Source organism: Triturus cristatus, chromosome 2_2 (assembly GCF_964204655.1).
Source record: "Triturus cristatus chromosome 2_2, aTriCri1.1, whole genome shotgun sequence".
Lineage (NCBI taxonomy): Eukaryota > Metazoa > Chordata > Amphibia > Caudata > Salamandridae > Triturus > Triturus cristatus.
Genome location: NC_140582.1, coordinates 311,727,762 through 311,754,299, shown reverse-complemented (window position 1 = coordinate 311,754,299; position 26,538 = coordinate 311,727,762). Strand labels below are relative to the sequence as shown.

Here is a 26,538-nt window from a genome sequence, read left to right as displayed (position 1 = left end):
CTACTTTGTTAACCTCTCGCAAGTCAACAATGAAACGGTAGGCTTTCTCATCCCCCTCGCCTTGCTTCTTTACAATGGGTAGGATAGGGCTGTTGCAAACATTACTGACTACTTCTTCTACCACTCCTGCCTCGACCAGGGACTCGATGATTTCCACCAATGCCTTCTCGCCTTCGGGTGATATCCGATACTGTGGAAGCTTTGGGAGCACTGCGTCCGGTCGGACGGTTATGTGTACCGGGTCGATCACCATGCGCCCTACATCTGAGTCGGTTTTAGCCCATAGATGTGAAGGTAATGTGTCGAGTAGGGACGTATCAGCATCGGTTATAGAGAGCATACGCCGTGTGTGACAGGGTCTGGACAGATCTGGGTTATCGTGTAGGATGACTCGAACTCCGTCTGGGGAGCATCTGATGGTGGCTCGAAAATGTTTTAGCAAATCGAGCCCCATAATAGCATCGGGGGTGTTGGAGGAGAGCAGAAAGGTCGTGTCAGTGGCGTTATCTTCTAAGTCAAAGGAGATTGGTGCTGATAAGGGGTTAGTGGAGGGCGTTCCGTCAAAGCCTATTGAGGTTACGTGTGAGCCAGACAAGGGTGCCCTAGGAATCGGTCGTTTAGATAACGCGCTACGTGTCGCCCCAGTATCTACCAGGAATGGAGATTTTGTGCCCAAGACCTTAGCGGTGACGTAAGGACCTTGCTGGTCAACACGGAGTTCGACTGGATCCCTCCCTTGTCCCTGGCGGTCCTATGCGAAGTCATGGGTGCTCTCGTAGTCGGACTGCTGATACTGGTTTTGTCGGGGGCGATCAAAGGTGTTCGGTCTGCCTGGCCTGTCGTTGATGGTGTTGTTCGTGTGCCCTCGTCCCTGTCCTCTATTTCTGGGGTCATATGCTGTGTCTCTGGGGTCCCTATTCTTGTTCATTTCCAGAAGGACCGGGCACTGGGATTTCCAGTGTCCGAACCCTCTACAGAACGCACATTGATTCCCATCTAAGTCTCTCCGTCCGTTGTAGGGTGTAGGTGTATGGTCTCTAGGGGGTAGCTTTCTAGGGGCGGTTGGTTGGTAATTCTCTTTTGGGGGTTCCCTTCCTATGGTCACCCCTTGCAACTGTGCTATCATCACCCTCTCCTTTAATTCCTTTTTCTTCTTCTCTGACGCCCTATCGTTCTCGTTCTTCTGGTTTTCGTAGTATTGGGCCATCTGGAGAATTGCTGCGGGTTTGGAGGCTGCCCAACTACTCTCGCTGGTCTGTAGTTTCTGGGAAACTTCTGGCGACAGACCCTTTACATAATTCTGGACAAAAAGGTGATGTCCGGTTGCGGTGGTCATGTCTTGGCCACTGTAATCGGAGAACACAGTCTCGAATCGGGAGAAGTATTCAGACACATCTTCCTGGGGTTTCTGGCGGCAAGCCGTCACTATCGACCAGTCTACCTTTCTTTCTGGGATTAGTCTTCAGCTTTTGTACAATCTTGTCTGGGAGCTCTAAGATGGCCTTCGGCGGTTTCTGTCCTGGTTCTCGCTGTTTATCTATGGTATCGAGTTGTACCCAGGTATATCCGAACGGCTCAGCGTGGTCAACTTTCCGGATTTGTTTCCACACATCAGCCGGCAGGCATAGCCCAAAGAACAAGTCGATGTCTGCTAACGTCATTATCGTTGAGCCTAAGGCTGTACCCAATTCAGTGTAGAAGGCAGTCGGGTTCTTTCTCAAGTCGGGTAGAGTCTTTCTAAAGGTCAAAATATCTTGCCGGTCCCACGGCTGGTAGACCCAGTTATATACAACCCTTCCCTTCGCATCTTGGTGGTTGATGTCGTCGTGTGTTCCCTGACCCCGTGGGGGGACCCAGTAGGGGGCAGCTTCTTTAATGGGCATCATGGCATCGGACCTTCCTCCCTGGGGCTTAGTTGCTATGGGGGTTTCTGTTTTGGTGGTCTGTCCATGTTCTTTAAGGTGTCGGTAGACCTCGAGTGTACGAGTGAAGAGGTTCGCTACATCGCCCTCTCTTTCTTCCCCAATGTCTACCTTCCTATATAGGGCCGCTAAGCCTTCGGGACCTTTATCGTGGTACCTATCCTCATATGCATTCAGGGCGTGATAACAGAGCCGTACGACGAAGTGTCGTCTGCGGCTGTCGGCGTACGAGTTATACACGTCTGTTATATACTCCTCACTTTCTTTTCGTTCCACCAGCGTCCCTACTATCTTGTCAATTCCTGCTCGTTCATCCTTGGTTAATCGATTCATTCTGGTGGACTCTTTCTTACCTATCTCATGGTCGTCTAGCGTTGTAGTCGACGTTGGGTTCGGCACAAGAGGCTCAGCCGGCGCGGAGGCCGTGAGGGCCGAGGCCCCTGTACTGCTTTCGCTCGTGTTCGGGGGTTGTGGGTGTTGCACTATTGATTGGGAGGGTGCATACGGAGGGGGCATGTAAATGATCGGGGGACCTAACAGTAACTCGTCATTCGTTCGCTGCTTGGAGGACAACTCAGGGTAGAGCAAAGAAGGGGTCCTAACAGCGTACTGGCCTGAGGTTTCGGGCTCCTGTCTTAGTTTAGTTTCCCTTCTCTCCTTTATGTCTTCTTCTAACTTTCTAGCGGCAAGGTGAGCTGCCTTTCGTAATTCCTTTTCTGCTTTTACTTCTTCCCTCTTTTTCCGTTGCGTCGCTTCTTTGCGCCACATGCCGATACTGTCAAGCATAGTAGGCGTCGTCTTGTTGCTACGCAGAGCTATTTCTAGCGCTTCTATCTTATGGTCGTCGAAGGATCCCATCAGTGGCCACTGACTTTCGGGGTCCTTCTTGGTATATTTATGCCACAGCTTGCTATAAGCTACGGCGACTAGTCCATATTTAGTGAACATGTCCTTATTAGGGGTGCCTTCCAGTGGAGCCGGGTGGTTCACCTCTAATAAGCGGTCTGGGCAGAACCAACTACCAATCAGTGGGGAGAAGATAGGCATGACGGGTTTCAACGGGGACAAAAGTCAGCACTACCTATCTTTTCACTGCTTGCAAAGACTAGACAGAATATCTCTATTCTTCGTTATTTGTAAGCAGAGAATACCTCCAAAGAACCAATATCGAACAACTAGTGTTCGGACAATCAATCAATCAATCAATGGGGAGATAAAGATAGGCACGACGGGTTTCAACGGGGACAAAAGTCTGCGTTACCTACCCTTCACTATTTGCAAAGACTAGACAGAATATTCCTATTCTACGTTATTTGCAAACAGAGAATATCTCAAAAAGCACTATTCTTCAAAACAATCAATGTTCGGACAATCAATCAATGGGGAGATAAAGATAGGCACGACGGGTTTCAACGGGGACAAAAGTCTGCGTTACCTACCCTTCACTATTTGCAAAGACTAGACAGAATATTCCTATTCTACGTTATTTGCAAACAGAGAATATCTCAAAAAGCACTATTCTTCAAAACAATCAATGTTCGGACAATCAATCAATGGGGAGATAAAGATAGGCACGACGGGTTTCAACGGGGACAAAAGTCAGCGTTACCTACCCTTCACTATCTGCAAAGGGAGAGAGAGAGAGAGTATTTCTACTCCTCCCCGTTTGTAGACAGCGAATATCTCAAAAAGAACAATCAATGAGCAATACTAGTATTTCCAAAGCATCAAACAATCAATCAATTATTTCTCAATTTGTCGTGTATCACGACCTTACCCGGACCGCGTGGACAGTTTCTCGTCTTCCGCCTCCAGCGCCCGATCGTCCTCTACTCTCCGTATTTGCCGCGGCACTCCTGATGGTTCCCAGTCAGGACCGTAGATCACTCGAGAGAGGTCTGCTCGGAACCAGTGAAGTTCGGATGATCGGCTGCCAGACGAGGGTCTATTGGGCAGGAGCTCTCCCGATCGTTGCAGTCGTTCACTCTGTCGTCGGGACCTCTCCCACTGGATCCACGTGTCGCTGATGGGCCCCACGTTTGGGACGCCAATTGTTAAATGGTAGCGGCAGTTTCAGTCGATAACCTTTCAAGGATTTGCCCGGCGGTAATCGCCTCTCATACCACTCGATGATTTACCAATAAAAGAGGCAGGCGCCGGAGACTGGAAGGCAGGAAACAAAGTTTTATTCCGTCGGAGCAGAACACATCAGATCAGACAGCAAGGTATCGTCACGAGGTGCTCTAACTGCATCTCTGAGACCTGGTCTCTTATACACTGGTTTATTGCTTTATTACACATAGTACATTCTTGAGATTCCCTTGATGTACGGGGGGAATATCCCCTGAAGCCCCGGTTCAGATCCGATCCCACACATAGATACAGTAGAAGTTCCCACCCCACCCACAGTAGGAGATGGCTATTGCGCAGCAGGGTATTCCGCCAATTCCTGGGGGGTGTGTGACCGGTCGGGTGTCAGGGAGTAGGGGCTTTGATCTACTGTAATCCCTTTGATGTGGGGTGTTTCCCTTACAGTAGGGGCAATAAACTGCATCCGCAGAGCTAGGTGATGGCCTGGGACCAGTTCAGACAATGGGGCGCAGAGGAAGGGGGTTATCAAAGGAGAGGCATGACCATGTATGGGTTGTCGGTCGGAAGTGGTTCCGTAGCAGGGTCGCGCAGAAAGAGAGGGTTTATGGCCTGTATGAGAGAGCGGGGGTGGCCAGCGCGCGGGGGATGCTCGCAGCGCCAAGGGGACCGCGCTGGCGATTGACAATGAGTGGGGAGAGAGTGGGGTGCCTAAAATGGCGGCCGTGCATTCGCTGTGCGTGGCGCTGAGGAGAGGCAAGATGGCGCAGATAATGTTCAGTTTGTAAGCTAAATTTCCACAGTTGCCTTGCGGGTGTGGTTTTTCGTGTTGTTTGTATAAAATGAAACCGTATTGTGGGGTCAGAGTGATGTGGCCCACGACGTTTATACCTCCTGATTTTGCTTCTCTGCAACGCCAAGTGTTTTTGAACGTATGTCATATGCTCCTGTCATTCTAGCGGCCGGCCAGAAGGTTGTAGGCCCATACTTGTATATTCTTGAGATTGCAATAAACGGTTTCAAAAAAAAAAAAAAAACGCGCTATATAAAAGTCTGACAAAAAAAATAAAAGATTAGTGTTCTTGTATCGCAAGCACCTGCCAATGCACTCCCAGGCTGGCAATTGCATGTCCATGGATCTCCCTTCACTTTGGGGCCATCTCTGCTCATCCAGACGTGACTCAGCACAACTTTCTCCACTTCTAAGCTGCCATTCAGAGCTTTGTCTCATTTCACTGAGTTAATCGTCCAGGACATGGCTGCATCTCATAAGCTCTAAGAGTGATAGACTAAAGGTATTGGAGGCTTAGCATGCTTTTACATCAATATTTCAACCAGACTATGCAAGTCTCCCATGAAACCTCTTTCCCCCTCCTCGCTCTCCGCTCCTTCTGCTGCGCTCCATAAAACCAATGACCTTGGAATTACTGCAGTCAAGAGCTTTAGAAGTAGAAAAATATCACATGCTAAAAGTCTCTTGGCCATACTTCACCGCCTCCTCATCGGTTTGTCTCTTCTTTAAGGCTCTGAACTAGCCAAAGACGCATGAAAGTTTAGCAAGGGTCACAAATACAGTACAAATGAAGAAACGCTGTGGCGTAGCTAGAGCTTCTGGCGCTCGGAGCTAGCCCTCAGATTGGCGCCCATGATGGGTTCGGGGGAGGGGGTGTGGGGGAAAAAGGACGGCGAGCAGCGGGGGTGGATTGGCGGGGTTTCAGCCACTCCAGGGTGCTATCTAGTCTTTTCTTTCTGTTCAGTCCAGGAATTCTAGCTAACTGGGAGATTCCTTACAGTTTTCCTGCAAACAATCTGATCTTGGAAGGGTCCTCCTATTTGATGGAGTTGCCCAATCCATGGGTTCAAGGGTGGTGTTCGGTTCAGACAAAGTGCCACAGGCCCTTTTTAAAGAGGTAGGTTTTTAAAGTGTTCACTGAACTGAAAGAAGATGAACTCATAAACTAAATCTAGCTAATTTCACAGGAGGACCATATCTATCAGAGCTTTAATCAATGCTTAAAATACCTGGAGTTATTTTAGTAGGAGCAGGCAGCATTTCTGGATAACAGATTTCTCATGGGTAGTATGTGACCATTTCTTATAAGTAGCAAGTGCCTCTACAATGAAAGGCTGCATGTATGGGACACAAAACCTGGAACTGGTTGTTTTACTGCTTCAGAATATAAAGGCGGGGCCTCAGTGCCCGGGTGACGTGGTTGTGTTTTTTTTATTTAGGAATAGTCTACATGCCAAGTTCTGGATCATTAGCAGTTCCACATTTGTGCTTCTTCTAGGTCCTTAGCTGCATTTAACCTATTTGATATTAAGAGTAAAAATGCCAGAATTGTTGGATTAAGAACCTATAAGCATTCTGCAAGCACTAGCCTTCTTCTCTTTTGTTTGCTGCACAATACACAAGGTGAACAGGAGGATTAGTGCAGTCTCAAAACTGGGGGAACCGAAAAGCAAGGTAACAGTTACTCCTTGGCAACACAACTAATTCTGAAAAGCACAGCAATTGTTTAAAGTGCCTAAACTATTCACCTGAAGATAGCACTGTGCGATTATTTCGTGAACATAAAGTTCATAAGTAGAAAAAACTTCTCTGAAGCACCAGTACCTACTGCATGACATGTTTTATACATTCAGAAAATTGCAATTTCTGGCAGCTGTCCTTCAAAGCACTGGAAACACATTTATTAACCCGCACGAGACAAGTCCTCTCCACTTGGAGCATCTGTCACTGGGCCGGTGACAATGGCGAGGTGACAAACTAGAGAGGCGAGCCATCTTGTACAAGTAACGTCAGGCCTGACTAGCAGGCATTAAATTACCAAACAAGCACACCAGAGGGCTTGTTGCTTTTCAGTAGCAGGCTTGTGGCCTCTTGCAAAGCAACAAATCAATTAGATGTCGGCCTGCCTGGAGATTAATAAATAGGTCTTTCACACTCCTATACTCGCACCACCTAAATCTGCGAGTCCAGAAAAGCTCTGCCTAGTATTGTGCATATTCTTACTCGCACACGAAACACATCATCCTATAATAAAACACCAATACGCACAAGCAGAGCAGGCCCTACCATAAATCAAGCTGCCTCCGTCAGCACCCCTAAGTGACAAGGGGCACCTGCAAACATGACCCGTTCTTTGTTGGGTTGGGAGAGGGAGGGGTTCCAGTAGGAGAAAACTGATGTAAATTAGGCAAAATAGCACTTACTTTTGATTGTGGCACCAACCGTATTCACGTGAATGCTTTTACATACCCCCGGTCCACGAGTAAGTCAGAAGACTCACGGCCCTGAAGCCGAAACGGGGCTGGAATTCTTCTACATGACCAAGACCACAGTGGTAACGGGCCGGTGACTTCCAATGGGCCCATGATGCGTGTAGCAGCTTTTGCTAGACCTGAGGTTGTAACTAACAATATTTCACAAGCCTGTACTTGCAGAACCACACACAGGAGACATACTGTTAGCTCCAGCACATTACCTTGTCTCACCTTTGCAATGTCATTTACCTCGACAATTTCCACGTCTTCGTTTGCGATTAGTCTGCAACATTACTTCATGTAAAGGTTAATTGAATGTAGTTTTATTTAATTGATATTATATTTTTTATATTTGGTTATGGTTAATATTAAGGTCTTCCCAAGGAATAGGGTTAGGGTAATGGCTGCTTATTTTTTTTTTTTTGTCATTGGATTAAATTAATATAATTAAATATTTTAATTGACTAGGATTAGACCCAACATTAGCCTTATGGTAAGTGTTCATTTCTTTAATTTAATTATGACAATTAGGTATGTAACATAGGTTAAGTTCAACATACTTAGCTCTAGATGTTACATTTTAGGATACTTACATGTACTTAATATGAATATGATAGAATGCTTAATATTGATCAGGGTTAGAGTGAAGGTAAATGACCCGTAGATGTAAATATTATAATGAGGTCATATATATGTTTTATATAGCTCAAACTTGACCCGAATCGGGTATCGGAGCGCTTTACATGGGTCCAGTTGCATTACATAAGGACACATTCATTTTTGTTAGGCACTGGGAGATTAAGTGATTTGCCCAGAATCACAGGATGTTCAGCGTCATTGCCGAGACTCAAACCCAGTTCCCCAGATTCAAGGTCGACCAGCCTAGGCGTTAGGCCAACTCCCCTCCCGACTTATGCACACCTTTGAGTAGAGTAAGCAAATACACTCCTGTGGAAGAAGGCTTCAGAACTTTCAACTTCTACCATGACTGAAATCACAAGTAATATTTACAAAAGTATTAAAAGACGATTTAGTTAGTTGTGTGCCTTGTGTAAGAAAGCTTAACTGTGCACTCACCCAGTATGCTTTCAAACGCTCATCAACATCAAGGTTGTCACTGTATGTGACCTTTTTTTACCAAAATACCAAGCCTCAAAGGTTAAAAAACACATTTATCCCACATCAACTACGTGCAAAGAAAATGTAACGTATGCTGTACGACTCCAACAACAGCAGCTAAGTGGCCCCATTTCAAGTGTGACGCCTTAAGCAAGTACAGGCTGTTAAATCAATAATAAGTAGCATTCTGGGATTTGTCTTAACTTCGGATGTTTGAACGCAAAACTCCTGAAAAGAGCTGCTTGTTAAACGACTAGGAGTGGAAGGAGTGAAACACTGCCTGTGATAAATAAGTAGGCAGGATTTTGTCTTTGTCTTGACATTGATGTGGGAAAATCTGGTGTTGTATGTAAGTTTGCACTGAAAGAGCTTTGGCTATGTTTTGTAGCGGATCAAGCGGCTGCACTGAAAGAGCTTTGGCTATGTTTTGTAGCGGATCAAGCGGTCACAAATCAAGGACCATGTGCTTAGCGTGTATATAAAACTGACCGGAGGAAAAAGAAAAGAACAAACGGAGAAGCGTTTACAATCCATTATATTAACTCCTACGTAAAGGTCATAGTGTTTCGGTAATAATATTGTTATTGTTCCATATTGATTGAGAAGTGGGCGGCTCGTGAGGCATGAATGATGAGGCAGAGGCTGACTAGGTGTTTAACTACAATCTTATCTAATAACATATTTCAGCGCCTCGTCAGGGATAGTAAGCGCTATATATCATAAATACTCACGGCCTGGTCGGGGATCTCGAAGCGGACTCAGACTGCTGCTGTTCTTAATTAGCTGGACTGTCTGCTGCAAATCGCCCTTCACTGCCGAGACTCCACTAAAGAGGTCGCATGGTGGTGGTGCTTGATACTAGTTTATTTTACCGTACAGCGCAGGGGCTGGTCGAAAAAAATGCCCAGGGCCGTCATTGGTTGCGCTTTCGCGCGCTACAAGATTGACGGCCCTGGGATCCACATCGAGTGCCGAGCGCTGCACCACCACTAAGCTAGGTGGTGCAGCATTTGCAAGCATGTGTGCTTGCACTTACCTACATGTGTGCAGTGCTGCTCAGTTACAGCTGCACGTGTGGGTGTGGGGGGGTGACCGGCGTGTACATCACTGTCAGTGTCCCGACTCGCTAAACAAAATCCTGGACTGGCCACGGGCTACCAGTGCCGCCCGCAAATTAGTGCTGCCTGGGGCGGACCGCCCCCCCACCCCCCCTAGCTACGCCAGTGGGTGTTGTGCATCTGTGTAATTGAATTTTATTTTTCTTCCAGGTGAACACACTGATCGCTGCATCTGTGTTTTCCTGCTTTACAACTCTGATTATAATAGTGTACTCCTCGCTGACACTGAGTTACGGAGAAGAGGATGACGACATATTCCTTCATCCAGATATTCACGTCTTTCATATGGTAAGCAAGGGAGTGATTACGATTGGCTCCGTTATTTTGCATAAGCCATAATGTTCACCATTAAGCTGTGGGTGACTTACTGTAGAAGTATACTGTTTCTTGAGTAAAAGCTGTCTGTACTGATGCCAACCCCTCAGCTATGTTCCCTCTAATTATTTTCCTCTGTGTGCAGCAGTGCAAGGCCACTGTGCGCTGGAACCAAGACTCAGTGGCGGTGCGTCCATTGGGGCGCAGGGGCGGAGCCCCACTTAACGCACGTGACGCGGTGTGCTTGCACTTTGCAGCAAATCCAGCAATTAAGCTCAGCTCTTACTGTGTAGCGGCCGGGAGTCGGGACATCAAGGGGGTGGGGCCGGGGGGCGAGCACTGACACTGACTCTCAGCGGCTCGCAATGTATTTGCGCATGCTCGAGTTTGGCTCATGACCAGCACGAGCATGCGCATTCGCCGCACTGTCTGCCATGTACTATGTACTGAGAGGAGGGGGCCGAGAGGCCAAGGGTTGCCTCATGCAGCAGCCCCTTCTCTCGGTATCCGGGCGAGCCCTATCCGTGCTCTTTAGTCAATCCAGGGCAGGCGCTGCTAATGCAGCGTCTCTGGATTGGCTGAGAGGCTGAGACAGTCTCAGACCTCACCCCGCGCGGCAGCCTACGACGAAACTGCATTGGGTGCCGCGCAACTATGGCCAATCACTGTGGCTTATGTCTGAACACAGTGACGGTGATTGGCCATGAGGTGCGCAACGCACTCTCTGCAGTCCGTCGCGTCATCACGCACGCGGTGCCACACTGTCTGCATACACACCTCGTGGCGGCGGTGTACAGTGTGTGTCAGCTCTCCCGGAGTCGGACCCGTCGTGTGACTTGTGTCGCCGAGGACTCGTGACTGACGTGACTGCCAGTGCCATCGTGACCGTGGTGTTTGTCGAGAAAGGTAAATGATTAGATTCGCTTCTGTTGAGGTTCTAGGTGGTGCGGACGGGACATGCATCTACATTGCTGCTAATACACTGAATAATATATGCATCCCGTGAACTTACTACTGTGGGAGATGTAAAAATAAAAAATCGGGAGAATGGGGCCTTGAATCGGGTTACTTTGACTGTCATGTGTGGGCTTTGTAAGTGTGCTGCTGCAGGATCGGACATTTGAAACGCAAATGCACGTTTTCGTACATGCCAACATTTCAGAAGAGCAAAGTGGGAGATTTTAAAAAGAAAAGCGGGAGAATGGGGCCTTGAATCGGGTTACTGTTACTGTCATGTGTGGGCTTTGTAAGTGTGCTGCTGCAGGATCGGACATTTAAAACTCAAATGCACGTTTTCGTACATGCCAACATTTCAGAAGAGCAAAGTGGGAGATTTTAAAAAGAAAAGCGGGAGAATGGGGCCTTGAATCGGGTTACTGTTACTGTCATGTGTGGGCTTTGTAAGTGTGCTGCTGCAGGATCGGACATTTGAAACGCAAATGCACGTTTTCGTACATGCCAACATTTCAGAAGAGCAAAGTGGGAGATTTTAAAAAGAAAAGCGGGAGAATGGGGCCTTGAATCGGGTTACTGTTACTGTCATGTGTGGGCTTTGTAAGTGTGCTGCTGCAGAATCGGACATTTGAAACGCAAATGCACGTTTTCGTACATGCCAACATTTCAGAAGAGCAAAGTGGGACTCTGTGATGCAAGTGAGTTATAGAAAATCTGACAAATAAATGGAACAAGGAATGACTGCATGAAGCCTGTTCTTGGATCCACAAAAGCATCCCTTCTCGCCGCACGTGTATCTCAGATGAAGACAGATGGCAAAGGAACACAGTATAAAAGCGGGCACGCGCCGAGCTTTCCGGTGTATTCTTTGATGCATGAATCACTGTTCGAAACAACATACTACAAAGATCCACAAACATCTAATATACACACAACCTCTTGATACAGTTGCTATATACACTATTAAGATGTTCAAGACATTACAACAATGGTAAAAGTCTATTTTTCAAATTAAGTGTTTGCTTTCATTGTCAAATCCACTATAATATGTTGTTGGTGATGAAGACAAAACCATAGAAACGCCATGTTCTCATCGGGATATTTTTAGCAAGTCCTCATTTCTACACTGTATATTCATCGAGCCTGCATTTCAAAATCATGAAATGATAGCATCAATGAAAAGGGCTTAGTAAAAGATCTAACAATTTCTGTTAGTAGCCTTTAGAAATGTGCTGGCAGAAATCTGAAGTTCTATTTTATGCCCAATAATTACTATTTGTAGCTTAAGCTAATGAGAATGAACAGTATAATTCGTACTGAATAAGCAGCTACCTATGTTATATGACCTCTCTTTATTAATGTTATAACTGCACTTTCACAATTGCTTTATTAACCTTCCTGCTTTCTCAAATTTGCTTGAAAATGCACCATTTCTCTTCCCTTTTTTCAAAATTTTCTCTGGGGGAGAACCCCCCGAACCCTCCTTATAGGGGTTCGGGCTCGCTCGCAACTGTGAAGTATACCAATCATTTTACGCCCAACCACTTTCAAATGTCACCAGCCGCCCCTGCCAAGACTATGTGCGCCGGAACCAAGACTTATGTGCGCCAACCGACTGGACATGCATGCAAGCGAGTGCTGTGCCCAGCGATACAAATCTATGGCGATTACCACTCCAAACTTCTGTTTAGAGCGAGAGCGTAAACGGGTGCATTACACATGTATAGCTCCATATAATAGGATCTTGAGACAGTTTTGCAACATGCATACCTTTGTGACATGAATTGTTTACTCCTGTAGTGCCCACACTCTAGGTTTAGAGAAGGACTGAACATAGAAGGTTGTACCATTTATATTTTTGTGAACAGCAGGGTTGATTCAAGCAGTTAGGAGGCAGCTATTATTGAGTTTGAACCCAGATCTATGCTAGTCATGCTAGTGAAATATGCTAAAATTTTTCCCAGTGTAAATTGCTAACACCAAGGCACATTGAGCAGCGCCCGCAGGTTGTCTGCTTTATCGTTACGAACAGGAATATGCAGACTGAATGGGCTCTCTTATCTACAATTTAAGTTGGCCCAAAACAATGGCCTCATTCACAGGGCAATCAGCCCTACTTTTATAAAAAAAATGAGCCTGGCTGGGGGTCACCGGGAGCCTAATGCACGTACACAAAGCAATAGTGGGGAAACAAAGGTACATCACTTATCACTAAGAGAAACAATTGAGGCAGGCTTTTGACTTTGTTTACCCCTTGTATATGAACTGTATTCAGGTACTGTAAGAAGGTAGGCATATGTTAAGAGTGCATAGCTGAGAGTAACAAAAAGTCTGGAGTTAAAATGTAACAGTGCTGGGGCTATGTCTGTATTTATAAGACTTTACTACTATGCAATGGAACCATTGTTAGCAGCTTTATAATACACATTGATAAAGAAAACCCTAAGGTTCCAAACCCATGCCTTTCAGTTTGAAAGCAGCTTGTTTATGCTGGTTCATTGCTCACAGTGCTATATTATATGGGTTGCAATTTATGAACTGCAAGTAATAAAGGATATGTGTCAAAAGCAAGGGGCAGGGACTTATTTTTCAGCACACTTTGACCCTGGGATAGTAAGATAGGAAAGGTGTGTCAAAGTGAGAAAGCGGGGATGAAAAAAACTCAAGACACAAGGTGTGCTACTTGAAGCAATCATTCAGGGTAGGACTCCAACCACTAATTTTTCACCCACCATGTCACTCTGGAATTGGAGACCCACCTTATGCAAATCAGTACTGACCCTGCACCTCCTTAGTACAGTCTATTCCGAACTGCACAGCAAGGGCCCCCCCCCAAGGGAACACCAGTAACTCCTTACCGATTTCATCCTTATCTATGAGGAATGGCTTGAACCTGCGGCACAGCATTCAAAGGTCCCATGCCTGGGAATGGCCTTAGTCACTTAGGACATTACATCAAAAACGCAAAGGATGATGGGAGGAATACTTGGCAGACATCTGTCTACAGTGGCGCACTGTGTGAATTGCAATTGTTTGGAATGCTACCTCACAGCATTTTGTAAGGTAGAGGAGGGAAGGTCCAGAGAAACATCTGGAGACTTCGAGAGATTGTGTCTGTAACACATGTCAAACTTCTTATGGCAGAAAAGTGTTGGACTTAATTTTACTGCAGTTGTCGGGTAAGGAAGCACGAATCATCTTTGTCCCCCCAAAGGGAAGATGCTGTTAAGCACCCTCCCCAGGAGAGGCATCCCGCTGTGTGCATGTGGTGTAGATCTGTACTGTAATATTAATATATGTAATGACACATTTTGAAAGTCACAGGTATGAGGTAAAATTGAAATAAAGTTTTGCATTGGAAATTTCAATCGGTTTTTAATTTTTTTTTTTCACCAGTATCTACTGAACCAGTTTGTTAAAGGAGCCAACGTGGCGATGCTGATGGCGTCTCTCTGCAGCCTTTTTATTGTACTGACCATTGCATATCTGTGCTGCCGGAGTCTTCCACACTGCATGTGCTATGACACCGTGACTGGCATGGTAAGTAACCTTTTCCATGCTCTGTTTATGTCTTCAATGCATGTTTATTTTTCTTTTAGTTTGTTCTTATGTTTACAATTTTGGGTGCATCATGGTTACAGTTCAAAATTGTTGTGGTTGCATAGAGCTTTCCTGTGGGTGAGGCAATCATCTTTGTGTGATAGGCATGCACAGCAGACATACATTTAGGGTTCACTTGTGTTTTTGGGTCACTGCTGGAAGGGGCACCGGCTCAATCAAGCAGTGAAGATAGGGTGATTTGTGTTCTAACGGAACCAGCAAGAGTCTGGTTTTTTTGAGTTTAAAGAAAAGTTTATTGGAAATAAACATAAGATAGAGCAATAATACAATACAGTATAAATCAATGGTACAAAGTAGAAAAAATATTGCGTACAATAAGGAAAGAAAAAGTAAGAAAAGGAGAGAAGAAAAAGGAGGTAGGAAAGAGAAAGAAAGAGAGAGAGGAGGAAAAGTAAACAGAAATATCATATGCTTATATCATTGAAAACATTGGTCTAATATACAACACAAATATCATGTTGATCTCACTACTACAAACTTAATTATATATCGAGAATAAGGCACAAAATACAAACATATTGAACTGATTATAATCTATGGAGGCTTGGAAACTTCTTCTATAACTGGGGTATGCGATGGCAACGATTGAGCAGACACATTTAGGAAGTTAGTCACAGGCAGCCACAGTAAGTCACGTTTAATGGCTAATGTAATCGGGTGAACATAGGCTCTATCCAATCGATGGTTATAACAAACTCCATACCACCAGGCCTGAAAAGAAACATTTGAGGCATTTTTCCATGATTTGGTAATTTGTTGAAAGGCAACAGCAATAAGTAGATCAATAATGAGGATATTAAGGGAGGTGGAAGAGGACCAAACTTCCGCAACACTACCGAGAAAAATATGGACAAAAGAAAATGGGATTTGCGTATGAAATATTTTATTAATTTGTTGCCACACCCTAGACCAAAATTGATGAATAACTGGGCAAGTAAATAGCATGTGCATAAGGTCTGCAACCGGAGCCGGGCATGACCAACAGGTAGAGGGAGATAGATGATTAATTTGATGTAGCTTAGCAGGAGTGAGTAAGAGTCTGTTATATAAAAAGAACAGTGTTTGTGTGATATTTGCTGCCCTAGAAGATTTCCGAAGTTTAATCCAAATTTTATCCCAAGTTGAAGTGGAAAAGGATGTAGATAAATCAGACTCCCAACTAGACTCAACTGCCGCTTTACTACGAGACTGACCAGTAGATCTTAATTTGTTATAAATTTGAGCAGCTGAAGTGTTCCCTGTTAAGAATGAGATTGGAACTGGAGAGGGGGAGGTCTGCACAGAAGAAGTCATAAGTTTATCGTAAGAACTTTGAGCGGCTAGGGACAGTAATATATATTTAGGGTGATACGAAGGAGGGAGGGAATAGCACGATTGTAATGTAGAGAAAGGTATACAGGTATCACCTAGAAAAAGCTGATGTGTCCACTTAAGGCCAAGATTGAACCAATCCTTCCAGAAAATAGTCCGGTTATTAATCTTAATACGGTTGTTATACCAAATCGGAGAACGTAAGAACCTATTTCGGACATCTAAACCATCTAACATAATAGGATGAAATATTTTACGTATATGCATAAGAATGGGAAGGGAAAACTTTTGGGGAGTGTTAGATAAGGACAGAAATTCATCAAAAGAGAAGGGGGTAATGAAATGAGATTCAATTTCAACCCACAGAGGCAAGGACAGCAAATCTGTTGCGTTCTGTGATAGTACTGCAGAGGAGTTCTTCAGGAAGAAGGAGGTATGATAAGATGCAAAGTCGGGGAAATTGACACCACCCAAGTGCTTAGGTTGCTTGAGCTTGGAAAAAGACATCCTAGACTTTTTCTTTTGCCACAAAAATTGCGAGAGAATAGTATATATTTTTTTTGTACCAGGATTTGGGAATGTTAACAGGAAGATTGGACAAGAAAAATAAAATTATAGGAACCAACATCATTTTTATAGAATCCAATCTACCCCACCAGGATAAAAACAAGGGGTGCCATCGCGCTGTAGAGTCGGATAAAGTTGACAGAAGATTTTTAAGATTGAGCGCTACAGTATCTTTAATAGATGGAGTGAACCATAGGCCTAAATATTTAATCTTCGCAGGACTCCAGTGAAAGGAGGAAGATACAAAGTCAGCATGGAAACAATACTTATTTAATGGAAGAATTTCGCATTTGTCTACATTCAGCTTGTACCCTGAGACCGAGGAGAAAGTAGAGACTTCTGAGAGGAAGGCCGGTAAAGAAGACTGGGGGTTAGAAATAAATAAAAGAATATCATCGGCATAAGCCGAGATTTTTAATTGCTGATCACCATAAGGAAAACCAGTGATGTTCTTGTTCATCCGGATTTTAGATAAGAAGGGTTCTAGGGTCAGGATAAATAAAAGCGGAGAAAGAGGACAACCCTGTCTGACTCCTCTGAGTAATGGGAAAGACGAAGAAACTAATCCATTAGCCAGAATAAATGATTTTGGGAAAGAATAAAGCAATGAAACATAAGATAGAAATTTAGGGCCGAAACCAAACCAGGTAAGGGTTGAAAAGATAAACTGCCAGTTAACTCTATCAAAAGCTTTCTCAGCGTCCAAAGCCACGGCTGCTAGTGAGGAAGGATGGGAATGAGACTTACTGAGAACATTGAAAAAGAGACGAGTATTATCCGAAAGGTGGCGACCTTTAATGAAACCACATTGTTCCTTGCCTATTAAGTGGGGTAGAATATTATCCAGACGAAGTGCAAGAATTTTCGCGAAAATTTTATAGTCCAAATTAATTAAAGAAATAGGTCTGTAATTTTTACATAGGGAATGGTCTTTACCTTCTTTAGGGAGAAGACAAATTAGAGCCTCTTGAAATGAACCGTCAGAACTCCGGGAAGCAATAAAGAATAAGAATAATTTAAGTAATTTGGGAATAAGTAAATTAGAGAAATGTGTGTAGAATTCTATTGTAAAGCCGTCCGGACCCGGAGCTTTCCCCTTTTTGAGTGACTGAATAGCCTTAAGAATATCTTTATCTTGGATATCAGACTCTAGGGAGGAAAAATCCACGCTCAAAGAAGAAGTAGGAGGAGAAATGGAGGCTAAATACTGATCGATATCAGATAGAAGGGGTGAAGACTCTGGGGTGTATAATGTTTTGTAGAAATTGGAAAATTCCAAGAGAATGTCTTCGTCCCTATGGAGCACAGTATTAGATGACGATGTGATAGATTCAATTTTGGTACGTTCTTTTTTAACCTTGAGGTACTTAGCCAGGAGATTACCGGATTTGTTCTGTGCAGTGTAATATTTAGCACTCGATTTAAGCAAATACAAATTTGCAGAGTCAGTAGACACTTTGTTAAAGGAAAGCTTAGCGTTAATGAGTTCTTTTAAAATGGATTGGCTATTTGACATGTAATAAAGATGTTCTAACTTTTTAATTTGTAAGTTGAGTGATTGAGATGAAAGAAAGGCTGCACGACGTTTTTGAGCAACAAAGGATATGATGAAGTCCCTAGAGGCAGCTTTGAAGGAATCCCATATAAGTTGAGGAGACAGTTGAGGAGATTCATTCTCTTCAAAAAATAAGGAGGCAAATTCGAGAAAGGCTGGTGTGAATTTAGGATCCAGTAAAAGGGAATTATTAAACCTCCAGCGTCTGGACCCTTTAGTGGGAGGGAGTAGATCCAAACTCAAGGAGACGGGAGCATGATCAGAAATCAATATAGATCCTATGTCCGCCCGGGAAGTGTGCTGAAGTAGAGCCTTGGAAATAAAAAGGTAGTCTATTCGGGATTGTGAGGAATGGGCAGGTGAGTAGTAAGTATATTCTTGGAGCGTGGGGTGGCAGAGTCTCCAAGAGTCTACCAGAGCTCTTTGAGAAATAGTGGAGGTGAATTGGGAATGTGCAGCGGAGGGGACAAATCTGGATTTAGAATGCCTGTCAATAAAGGGGTCTACAACCATATTGCAATCCCCACCAAAAACCAAATATTCATCAGTGCATTGCATTAAAAGAGAAAGAATATGGGGCCAGAACAATTTATCGTGCGTGGTCGGAGCATAAACGTTAAAAATAGTGAGAGGAACCTTATTAATCAGCAAAGAGGTCATAACCCATCTACCATCCGAATCATTATCTTGCTTTATGAGATGGACATCCAAGCGTTTATGGCAAAGAATGGCAACCCCGTTGCGTTTTCCTGAGCCCGGAGATGCAAAAACGTGGCCCACCCAATTTCGCCGTAACTTAGTTATCTCAGTATCTTGTATATGGATTTCCTGCAGAAGAGCAATGTCACCTTTTAAATTTGCAACATGTGACAAAACTCGTTGACGTTTGATAGGAGAACCCAAACCCTTAACATTCCAAGATATAATGTTTAACGACATTTAAATCTTTCTAAACTTAGCAAAAACAATTCATAAAGAGGTTGCCATGCATGCAAGCAAAAAAACATGTGAAGAATGCAGTAAAATACAGAAAAAAGGTATTATTGTAGCGAGATAGCAATAAGACATATAGACGATCATATGACAGCAAAGAAAGAAATGAATTACATAAGAAGCATAAAAAATAAGCCGAGAATATAAATGAAGTAGAGGAGAAAAGAGAGAAAGAGGGAGAGAGCGAAGATAGTGGGAAGGAAAGAGACAGAACAAGAATAAGAACAGTAACAATAGAGATGACATACAAAAAATAGAAAAAACATACCACAAACAATCATGTTGGGGTAGGTGGAGCCACACGAAGGAGGCCAGACGCCGGATGAGGGATCGCAGGACGAGGGGCACACGCAAGACATCATCCAGGATGAACGAAAAACGAAGAAGGTAAGGGAACACAGAAACCGCAACCTGTTAAAGGGGAATAAAAGAACAATAATTAACACTAATTCACATGGGAAGCAACATAACTCCAACGTATACACATAAAGAAAAATCAGACTTGAGGGCAAATAAGAAACAAACTATGAGCAATTGGAACTAAAGCAATCAAATCAGATCATGGCTTAGAGATGTCCATAGATACTCCACTACATGAGTTCAGAAATTTTTGAAGCACCTCAGGGTCCTCATAGTTGGTTGTTTTGTTATTGTAAGTTACTTTGAACAGACAGGGATGGAATAAGCCATAACGGGCATTCATGCTGCGAAGTACTGGCCTCATATCCAAAAATTTCTTGCGTCGATCAGCCGTAACCTTGGCATAATCTTGGGCAAAAAAGAGATTAGATCCGTTCCAAGTGATCTTTCCCTTCTGTTTGGCAGCGTGCAAAACCTTAAGAAGATCAGTATATTCTAAGAAGTACAAAATAACTCCTCTAGGTTTTGCTGAGGAAGATGAAGCATGAGGACTCTGACCCAAACGGTGTGCCCGTTGAATATTTAATGGAGGAGATGCTGAAAAACCAAGAAGTGTAGGGAGGAAAGTCTTAAAATAAGATATCGGATCAGAACCTTCAAGCCCCTCAGCCAGGCCATAAATGCGCAAATTGTTGCGCCTATTGCGATTTTCTAACTGCTCGACCTGTTGTTTGAGGTGATCGACTTCTTTGTGAATATGAGGAACTTGAGCAGCGAGGTCTTGAACAGTATCAACGCGCTTCTCCAGAACGTCGACCCTTTGCACAGTGTGGGACCAGTTATCCTCCAAACTCAATAGACGGGTGTTAGTTTCCTCCATGTATGGTTTGAGGGCACGAATCTCCTCAAGGATAAGCTCCAATGAGAGAGGTGAAGAAGAATTGGTGGGAGATGGCGGATTCGCTTTCCCTCTTTTCCTAGGCGTGAAGGAAGCCGATGACGGTATTTTTGAACCCTGTTTGGTACCTAACCGAGTCATAGAGGAAGAAGAGTTCTTCGAAGTAACAGGGTCACCAGAATTATCGTCTGTTCCCTCTTGCAGGATGTTAAAAGGGTTAAAGTCCTCCAGAGCAGTATCGCTGGTTTGCGGAGTATCCTTGCGGGTAGTCCGGGAAGTTGCCATGACTGAGTTGAGAAAAAGCCCCCCACAGCAAAAATTTTTGTGAGAGAAGTGTAGTGGTAGGAAGTCACTGAAAGCAGAACACCCTATGCCCGTATATGGTGTTAGGCATAAAAAACGTCAAAAGTAATGACAAGTTATTGTTCAGAAAGGAGTAATATTCAAAAGAAGCAGACGACAGCTGAGAGCGGAGGATTCATATGACTGACCAGTTCATACCATTTTCCTGAGGAGCTCCGACCCCTTCCAGCAACATGCCTGAGAGAACAAAAAGCTAGTCATGGCAGTGAAAAGGCAGAAAATGCATTCCCATAAGTGTTCCAATAAGATTTCCCAGAATCTTCATTATTGAGAGTTTTTGTTGGGAAGTCTGCATTGTTTGCGGAGCAGTGCGGCAAATGTGAGGAGATTACTTCATGAAAAACAAAATGGCGGCTGCGGGTACATCGCAACCGTCATGAAGTCGAAAAAGTGTCTTCCCGCTCACCATATGCCAGGAATTGGAGCTTAACGACCGGGGCAGTACTTCCAATGAAGTCGGAAGCAGTTTCGGCGTTCCGACAGCAGGAGAAAGTGTCCTGGAACAGCTGCGGCGTCTCACATCGCTGCGGAGCTCATCGTAGCGGCGGCCATCTTCTAAGGCGCCGAAACCACGCCCCCCAGCAAGAGTCTGTTTTGAAGTATGCCATCTTAGTCCTGCTTGGAGGAAGGCAGTGTTAGTGGTCTGAGGTGACTTGGGCGAAGGTTGGGTGTTGGGGGCTATGCATGAGGAGTTTTGAGTTTGTGAAGATGAGCATGATTGAGCATATGGGCTCCAGTTAGTAAAAAAAAGCTCCTGTGGGACTGTATAATATTGTAGTATAATGGAGCGGATACAGTGCACGTAATGTTTTCCAGGATTGAAGGTGTGGCTGTGACTTATAAGCATGTTTTAAAGATGCGGCAAATGCCATCACCTTTATGGGCTGATTGGGAAAATGTGGCAAATTCTTTTGGAGAGCTGCAGGTGTGATACGGTCTTATTTATCCAGATTTCCATAACAACTGCGAGGTGGGGGAGGGTTATGCGTGAGCCAGTGGTCACTGAAAAATCTCCCATGCCAGCCTGCAGTTCCCAACCCACAAGAATTGCAGTTTGCAGGTGGCATAAAAAACTGTCCTGAAGTCAAAGCACTCGTGCCTAGTTAACTGGACCATTGTGGTCTGTTAGTGCCACTGGGCAATGCCTATCTGGGCCATTAACTGCTGCAAGTGGGATCTAACGTCACCGATCCAAAGTGGTACTCACTGATTTTACTTGTCACCTATAGCCAGTTCCTGGGATGTACCAATCATTAGAAGCCCTATCTTGTAAACAGTTGAGTTCTCATGTAGGGGGACATTCACTGAACCTGGGATATCCACTAGACTATTTGTCTACACCGAAAACTAGAAGGCGCGCTGCGTTAGCGGTAGGGTCTGTGACACACTGAGTTATACAATGTAGATTCATTCTCTGCCTTCAGATAGGATTCATTCATCACAAACAGTATGTTCTTGAAATCTGCAACCACAACTTAAACAATTCTCAACCACAAATTTATACATAATGGCTTCATAGTCCTGTACATAGTGTAAATTGAGTGTGGCTCCAGCAAAGTAATATACAGTGCTCATCAAAAAACATAGCAGTAAACGCCTGTCACTCTTGGAACATCTATTGAGAAAGTTCATCAAAGCTAGACTCCACAATCCTTCCATTACAAGTGGCTGCCTGACTTTTAATACACAATCATTTGTTTACTTTAGAAATGTGCGCATTACAAAGCATGCATTGTTGTTGCCCAGGCTAATAATTCTAATAGCCAACACTTCCTCTCCAGAGTTTGTTTTGAAGTCTTTTTAGTCAGTAGCCAACTGTGTTCCTCTCCAGAATTGATTCTTGGGGCTTCAGCTCTTTGCTCTGGGGCTAAGAATCTTTCATTAACTTCCTGCAGATTTAATGTAACATTTCAAAGGAAGGCTCCAATAGGCAATCCTTATCTGTGATCCCCATGGAGACAGGGCTAGTGAATAAAACTTTTCAGGTACTCTTCCTTCAAATCCAGGGACATGAATGACATTTTGTTACAGGGCTTTGCAAATAGTTTGTTGTGGCATGTGACGCGCTATGGATTTCTGATGTCCTGGACACTGAAGAGGCTTCACAGAGCAAACCAGTTTGCCCGTTCCTTGGTGCTTAAGACCTCTATGGTTGAAATGTGTTTGGAAATCAATATCGATTCAGGCTAAACAGCAGATAGCCCTCTATGCTAACCTATAAAAGACATTTAAATAATCCATGACAACCTTCAGGTACCCTGTTCACATTTAATTTGCGCTGTGCCCATACAGTGTCTTGGCCGGAGGTTAGTCCCTAGGCATGTAACCATACTAAATATAGGCTTTCTGAATATTTCTGGTGTCTGTCCACAATTTCTACCTTGTTAATATTGCGGTCTGAAAAAGACTGTCTATGGGAACTCGAGGACAGACGGATATTCAGGTTTGGTTAAACGATCACGGGTTTTGTCAAAATCCCTCATCTCTGTTGCCTCATGATCAGACTGTGCGGAACTACTAAAGCACTAGATCAAAGTTCTTTAGCAGGGTTATGACTCGTGCTTGGGTGCATGTTTTGGTTTGGCTAACAAATTGAAAGTTAGAGCTTTTAAGTTAGTTGATATTTGAAAGAATTTATCCGGCCCAGGTGATGAACTGTAAGGTGTATGTTTGAGTCAAATCCTGTTTTAAGAGAACCAACGGTTTGCAGCATGTGTTGCTTGCACCACACTGATTTGCTCGCCCAAAATGTTTTCAAATAAAGAATTTGGTTTTAATGGTTGTGTATAGTTTAACTCAAGCAAGTTATTTTATAGGATTAGAAGAAATACCCTCGGTCATAAAATTGTGCCGTGGATTATGATGCAAATTTTCATGTTTCATGGCCTACCCTTAAAAACAATATTGGGAAAAAGTTTCAATTTCACATATTGGTTTTCAGAAGCCATTTGCACTAAAACAGAAAATGGATATCTCCTATATAGTTTCACCCGCAGTCCAAGGGCCAGCCATAAGTGCAAAACAGGAGTGAGAATGGGGTGTGCTCTTATGAGCAAGAAAATTGGCAAGATAATTTGTATCCATCTGTGATACACAAAACTTACTTTAAAACGTGGGTTCTGTTACGGTAACAACATCGACTTCTGAGTTATTTGCCTATCTCTTCATTGGATGAACAAGCCACTATTTTACAGCTGGAAGAGACCAACCATTGCAAGTTACTGTTAAGACAGTTACTCAATTTTCCAAACAAATTACTTATAAAAGCTCCTAACTGCCAGCAGGAAAACCTAGTTTTTGGATCTTCTAAACAACTAAGCGGCTCGCGGTCTTTGCTCCACAGCCCCTGGTCCGACTTCCACCGAGGGCAATACGACAAACGGAGCTCAGGCCAAGTGTGGAGTACACTTTAGGAGCTTGGAGGAACGGGCGGTTGTCTCCCAGCGAGAGCGACCAGTGTTCTAACCGATTGTGCATCCCGTAAGTCAGAGGGATGCTTAGATATACCGCTGCTGCCCTACCCGTATGCTTGCGTCTGTGCCTCCCCCCAAAAGCGCTGTTTGGTTGTGCTTGCGCCCTATCGAAATCTGTAATGGAATTTAATGTGATTTTATATAGCGTGAACATTACCCGAAGGTGTCAGAACACTTTACAAAAGAAGCAGTTGCATTACATATGGACTTTAAATTACATGAGTTACATGAGTGATATAAATGGGGAAAAACATTGTAAATGTACAAGTAGAGCGAAAGGAGGGAAAAATTGCAAATGCACAAGTTGTAAAGACACTCCAGGAAGAAATACGATCAGATTAACTCTTAAATCACATAGTAATGGTAGTAGGCCTAAAGGTCTTCTACATATACTAGCGGTTAGAATTATATATACAAGTGGAGTGAACTACAGCTCCCAGGGGGTCCTGCATAACCGGCATTGCATCACCGCACTGGGGGGGGGGGCGCGATAAGAGTGCAGCCGCCCTCCCGCATCGCGTCCATTATAGCCCGGAAGAGGCTGGGCTGGGCTGGGCTACCCCTCTAACATTTCGTCTTTTGGAAAACAACAGCCGGATGCTGCTGGAAGGTACTGTGTTCTGAGAAATCCTTTGATACTGCAGTTCTGCTCTCTGGTTGATCGAGCTGCATAGACAAATAACTAAGCACTTTAAGGAAATGGAGAAGCGTAAGGGTGCAGCGGGGACACTGGATGCCTTCTTGGTCAGGGCTGAGTCATAACTGATTCATGAGATCGAATTAACAGAGCGTCGATTATCTATGGACCCCTCAACACAAAGAGAAACTCATGTAGTGGGCACGGGGCTGAGTGTAAATTATGGTTTATTTGTTAATTCCCCCACTATTCACTCATCTTCGTTATGCTCCCCTTCTACTGTTTGTACCCGGGAATTGATGGCCGAAGCGACGGTGCGTAGAGTTACTAGGCCCAAGGCACAAAAAAAGGTGGCTGCTAAGGAAAAAGCTGCAGTTCCTGCAAAAAGCAAGCGGGGGGAGCTCCTGTAAGGAAACCTAAACCTGGGATGGCTCCAGAGCCAACGGATAGTTCTGATATGGAATATGTTCCAAATAGATGCCAATTTTCTGTCACCTCTGTTGGCACACAGACAGATCCTGTGATCTCTGACTCAGGCACAAATAATGTAAAGTAAGCTGGGACGGGTACCGATGTCACCAGTCATGTTGGGACGATAGAAGCAATGGCTAATGAGATGCAAGTTTTTCTCAATAAAGGCCTCACACAGCTATGGAACAAATTGAATAGCTTAGAAATAGTACTAAAAAAACTAGGCCACAATAGAGAGGCCAGATTGACTGAAGGTAAAACTGGGGGAAACGCTGAAAGGGTGGATAGAATCGTACAAAGAACTATACACCAATCGATGGAAGGAAACGGAGGCAATACCACCCTCGTTATGCAGACTAGTACAGGTGATAGGACCCAGGTGCCATTAATTGGCCCTGAACCATCAGAGACGCAGAGGAATTGTACAGCACTCCCTAAAGTGGACAGGACACATGATGCACGGAGTTCAGCGAGGGCTCATATTTTAAATAGAGTTGCCAATATGGACATTCTAAACTTGCCCCCTGCTTCATGCCCATATACGTTAATACTAGCTGGCGTTCCTGCCCTTAGAACAACTGAGAGAGAAAGCTGGGAAGACCTCAAAAATAAAACCATAGATTGGCTAGCCAAATACAAGGATTTTCAATTAAGCGACACAAAGGAAATCATAATGGTCCGCAGGGTTGGCTGGCTTGGCCACTCTATCAAAAACCTAGAGGGGGATTGTATAGTGGTAAACTTTCGTCGGCCACAGTTGGTACGCCACATTTTGAATAGAAAAGAGGAATTATGCTTGACGAATACTAACATTTGTGCACTTCACTGGGTTTTTTTTATAGACCACCTTCATGGAATCTAACCTCTAGGCAGCACATAGTGCCACTGACAAACAGATACCATGCATTGTCAGACTTGGATGTCCAAGACTGACCATTATTAATGCCATGTGTAGAATCCTCTGCAGTAACTTTGCAATCACAGGAGGAAGGGCCTGCCATGGTTACTTCTACTAATCTTAAATATGGTTCCTGTAGACAATGTTAATTGTTGCACAAGGCATACTAGACTTGATTGCATATTAAGTACAGTAACTGGGTGCATCGACGGTAATTGAGCAGCTAGATCACTTCGTAAGTACGATTGAGGTAAGGGCACTCAAAATTGTGGGAGGCAATTTCAACCGCAGATACGGACCTGTGGTGGGGCTAGAAAATATCTTTCAGGAAGAAGATTTGGCCAATAACATTCCACTCCTGGACAGCCAGTCAGTAGTGCCATGCACAGTAGCGGTTAACCAGTTACTGAGATTTGTTTCAGGACACTGCTTGAGAGCCTGCAATGGCCGTTTACCATCAGACAGCCCAGCAACACACACATTTAGTAGGAAGAACATAAAAAGCCACCTAGGTTATATAATGATCTCAGTCGAGCTTTGGCCAATGGCCATTGACCTAAAAGTCGAAACTAGAGTAGAGTAACCATTATTCATTATGTCTGACATTG

The 26,538-nt window shown here is 44.2% G+C and overlaps 1 protein-coding gene across 2 annotated transcripts in view; it reads left to right on the top strand.

Moving 5' to 3' along the window:
- The window catches only part of LOC146862170 (uncharacterized), an 86,643-nt gene that overhangs the window by 38,969 nt on the left and 21,136 nt on the right, over positions 1-26,538 (top strand). For both annotated transcript variants that reach the window (XM_085641357.1, XM_085641358.1), the window contains exons 4-5: positions 9,665-9,802; positions 14,180-14,323. In XM_085641357.1, the coding sequence (XP_085497483.1) occupies positions 9,665-9,802; positions 14,180-14,323 (282 nt within the window). The remainder of the gene's footprint in view (positions 1-9,664; positions 9,803-14,179; positions 14,324-26,538) is intronic.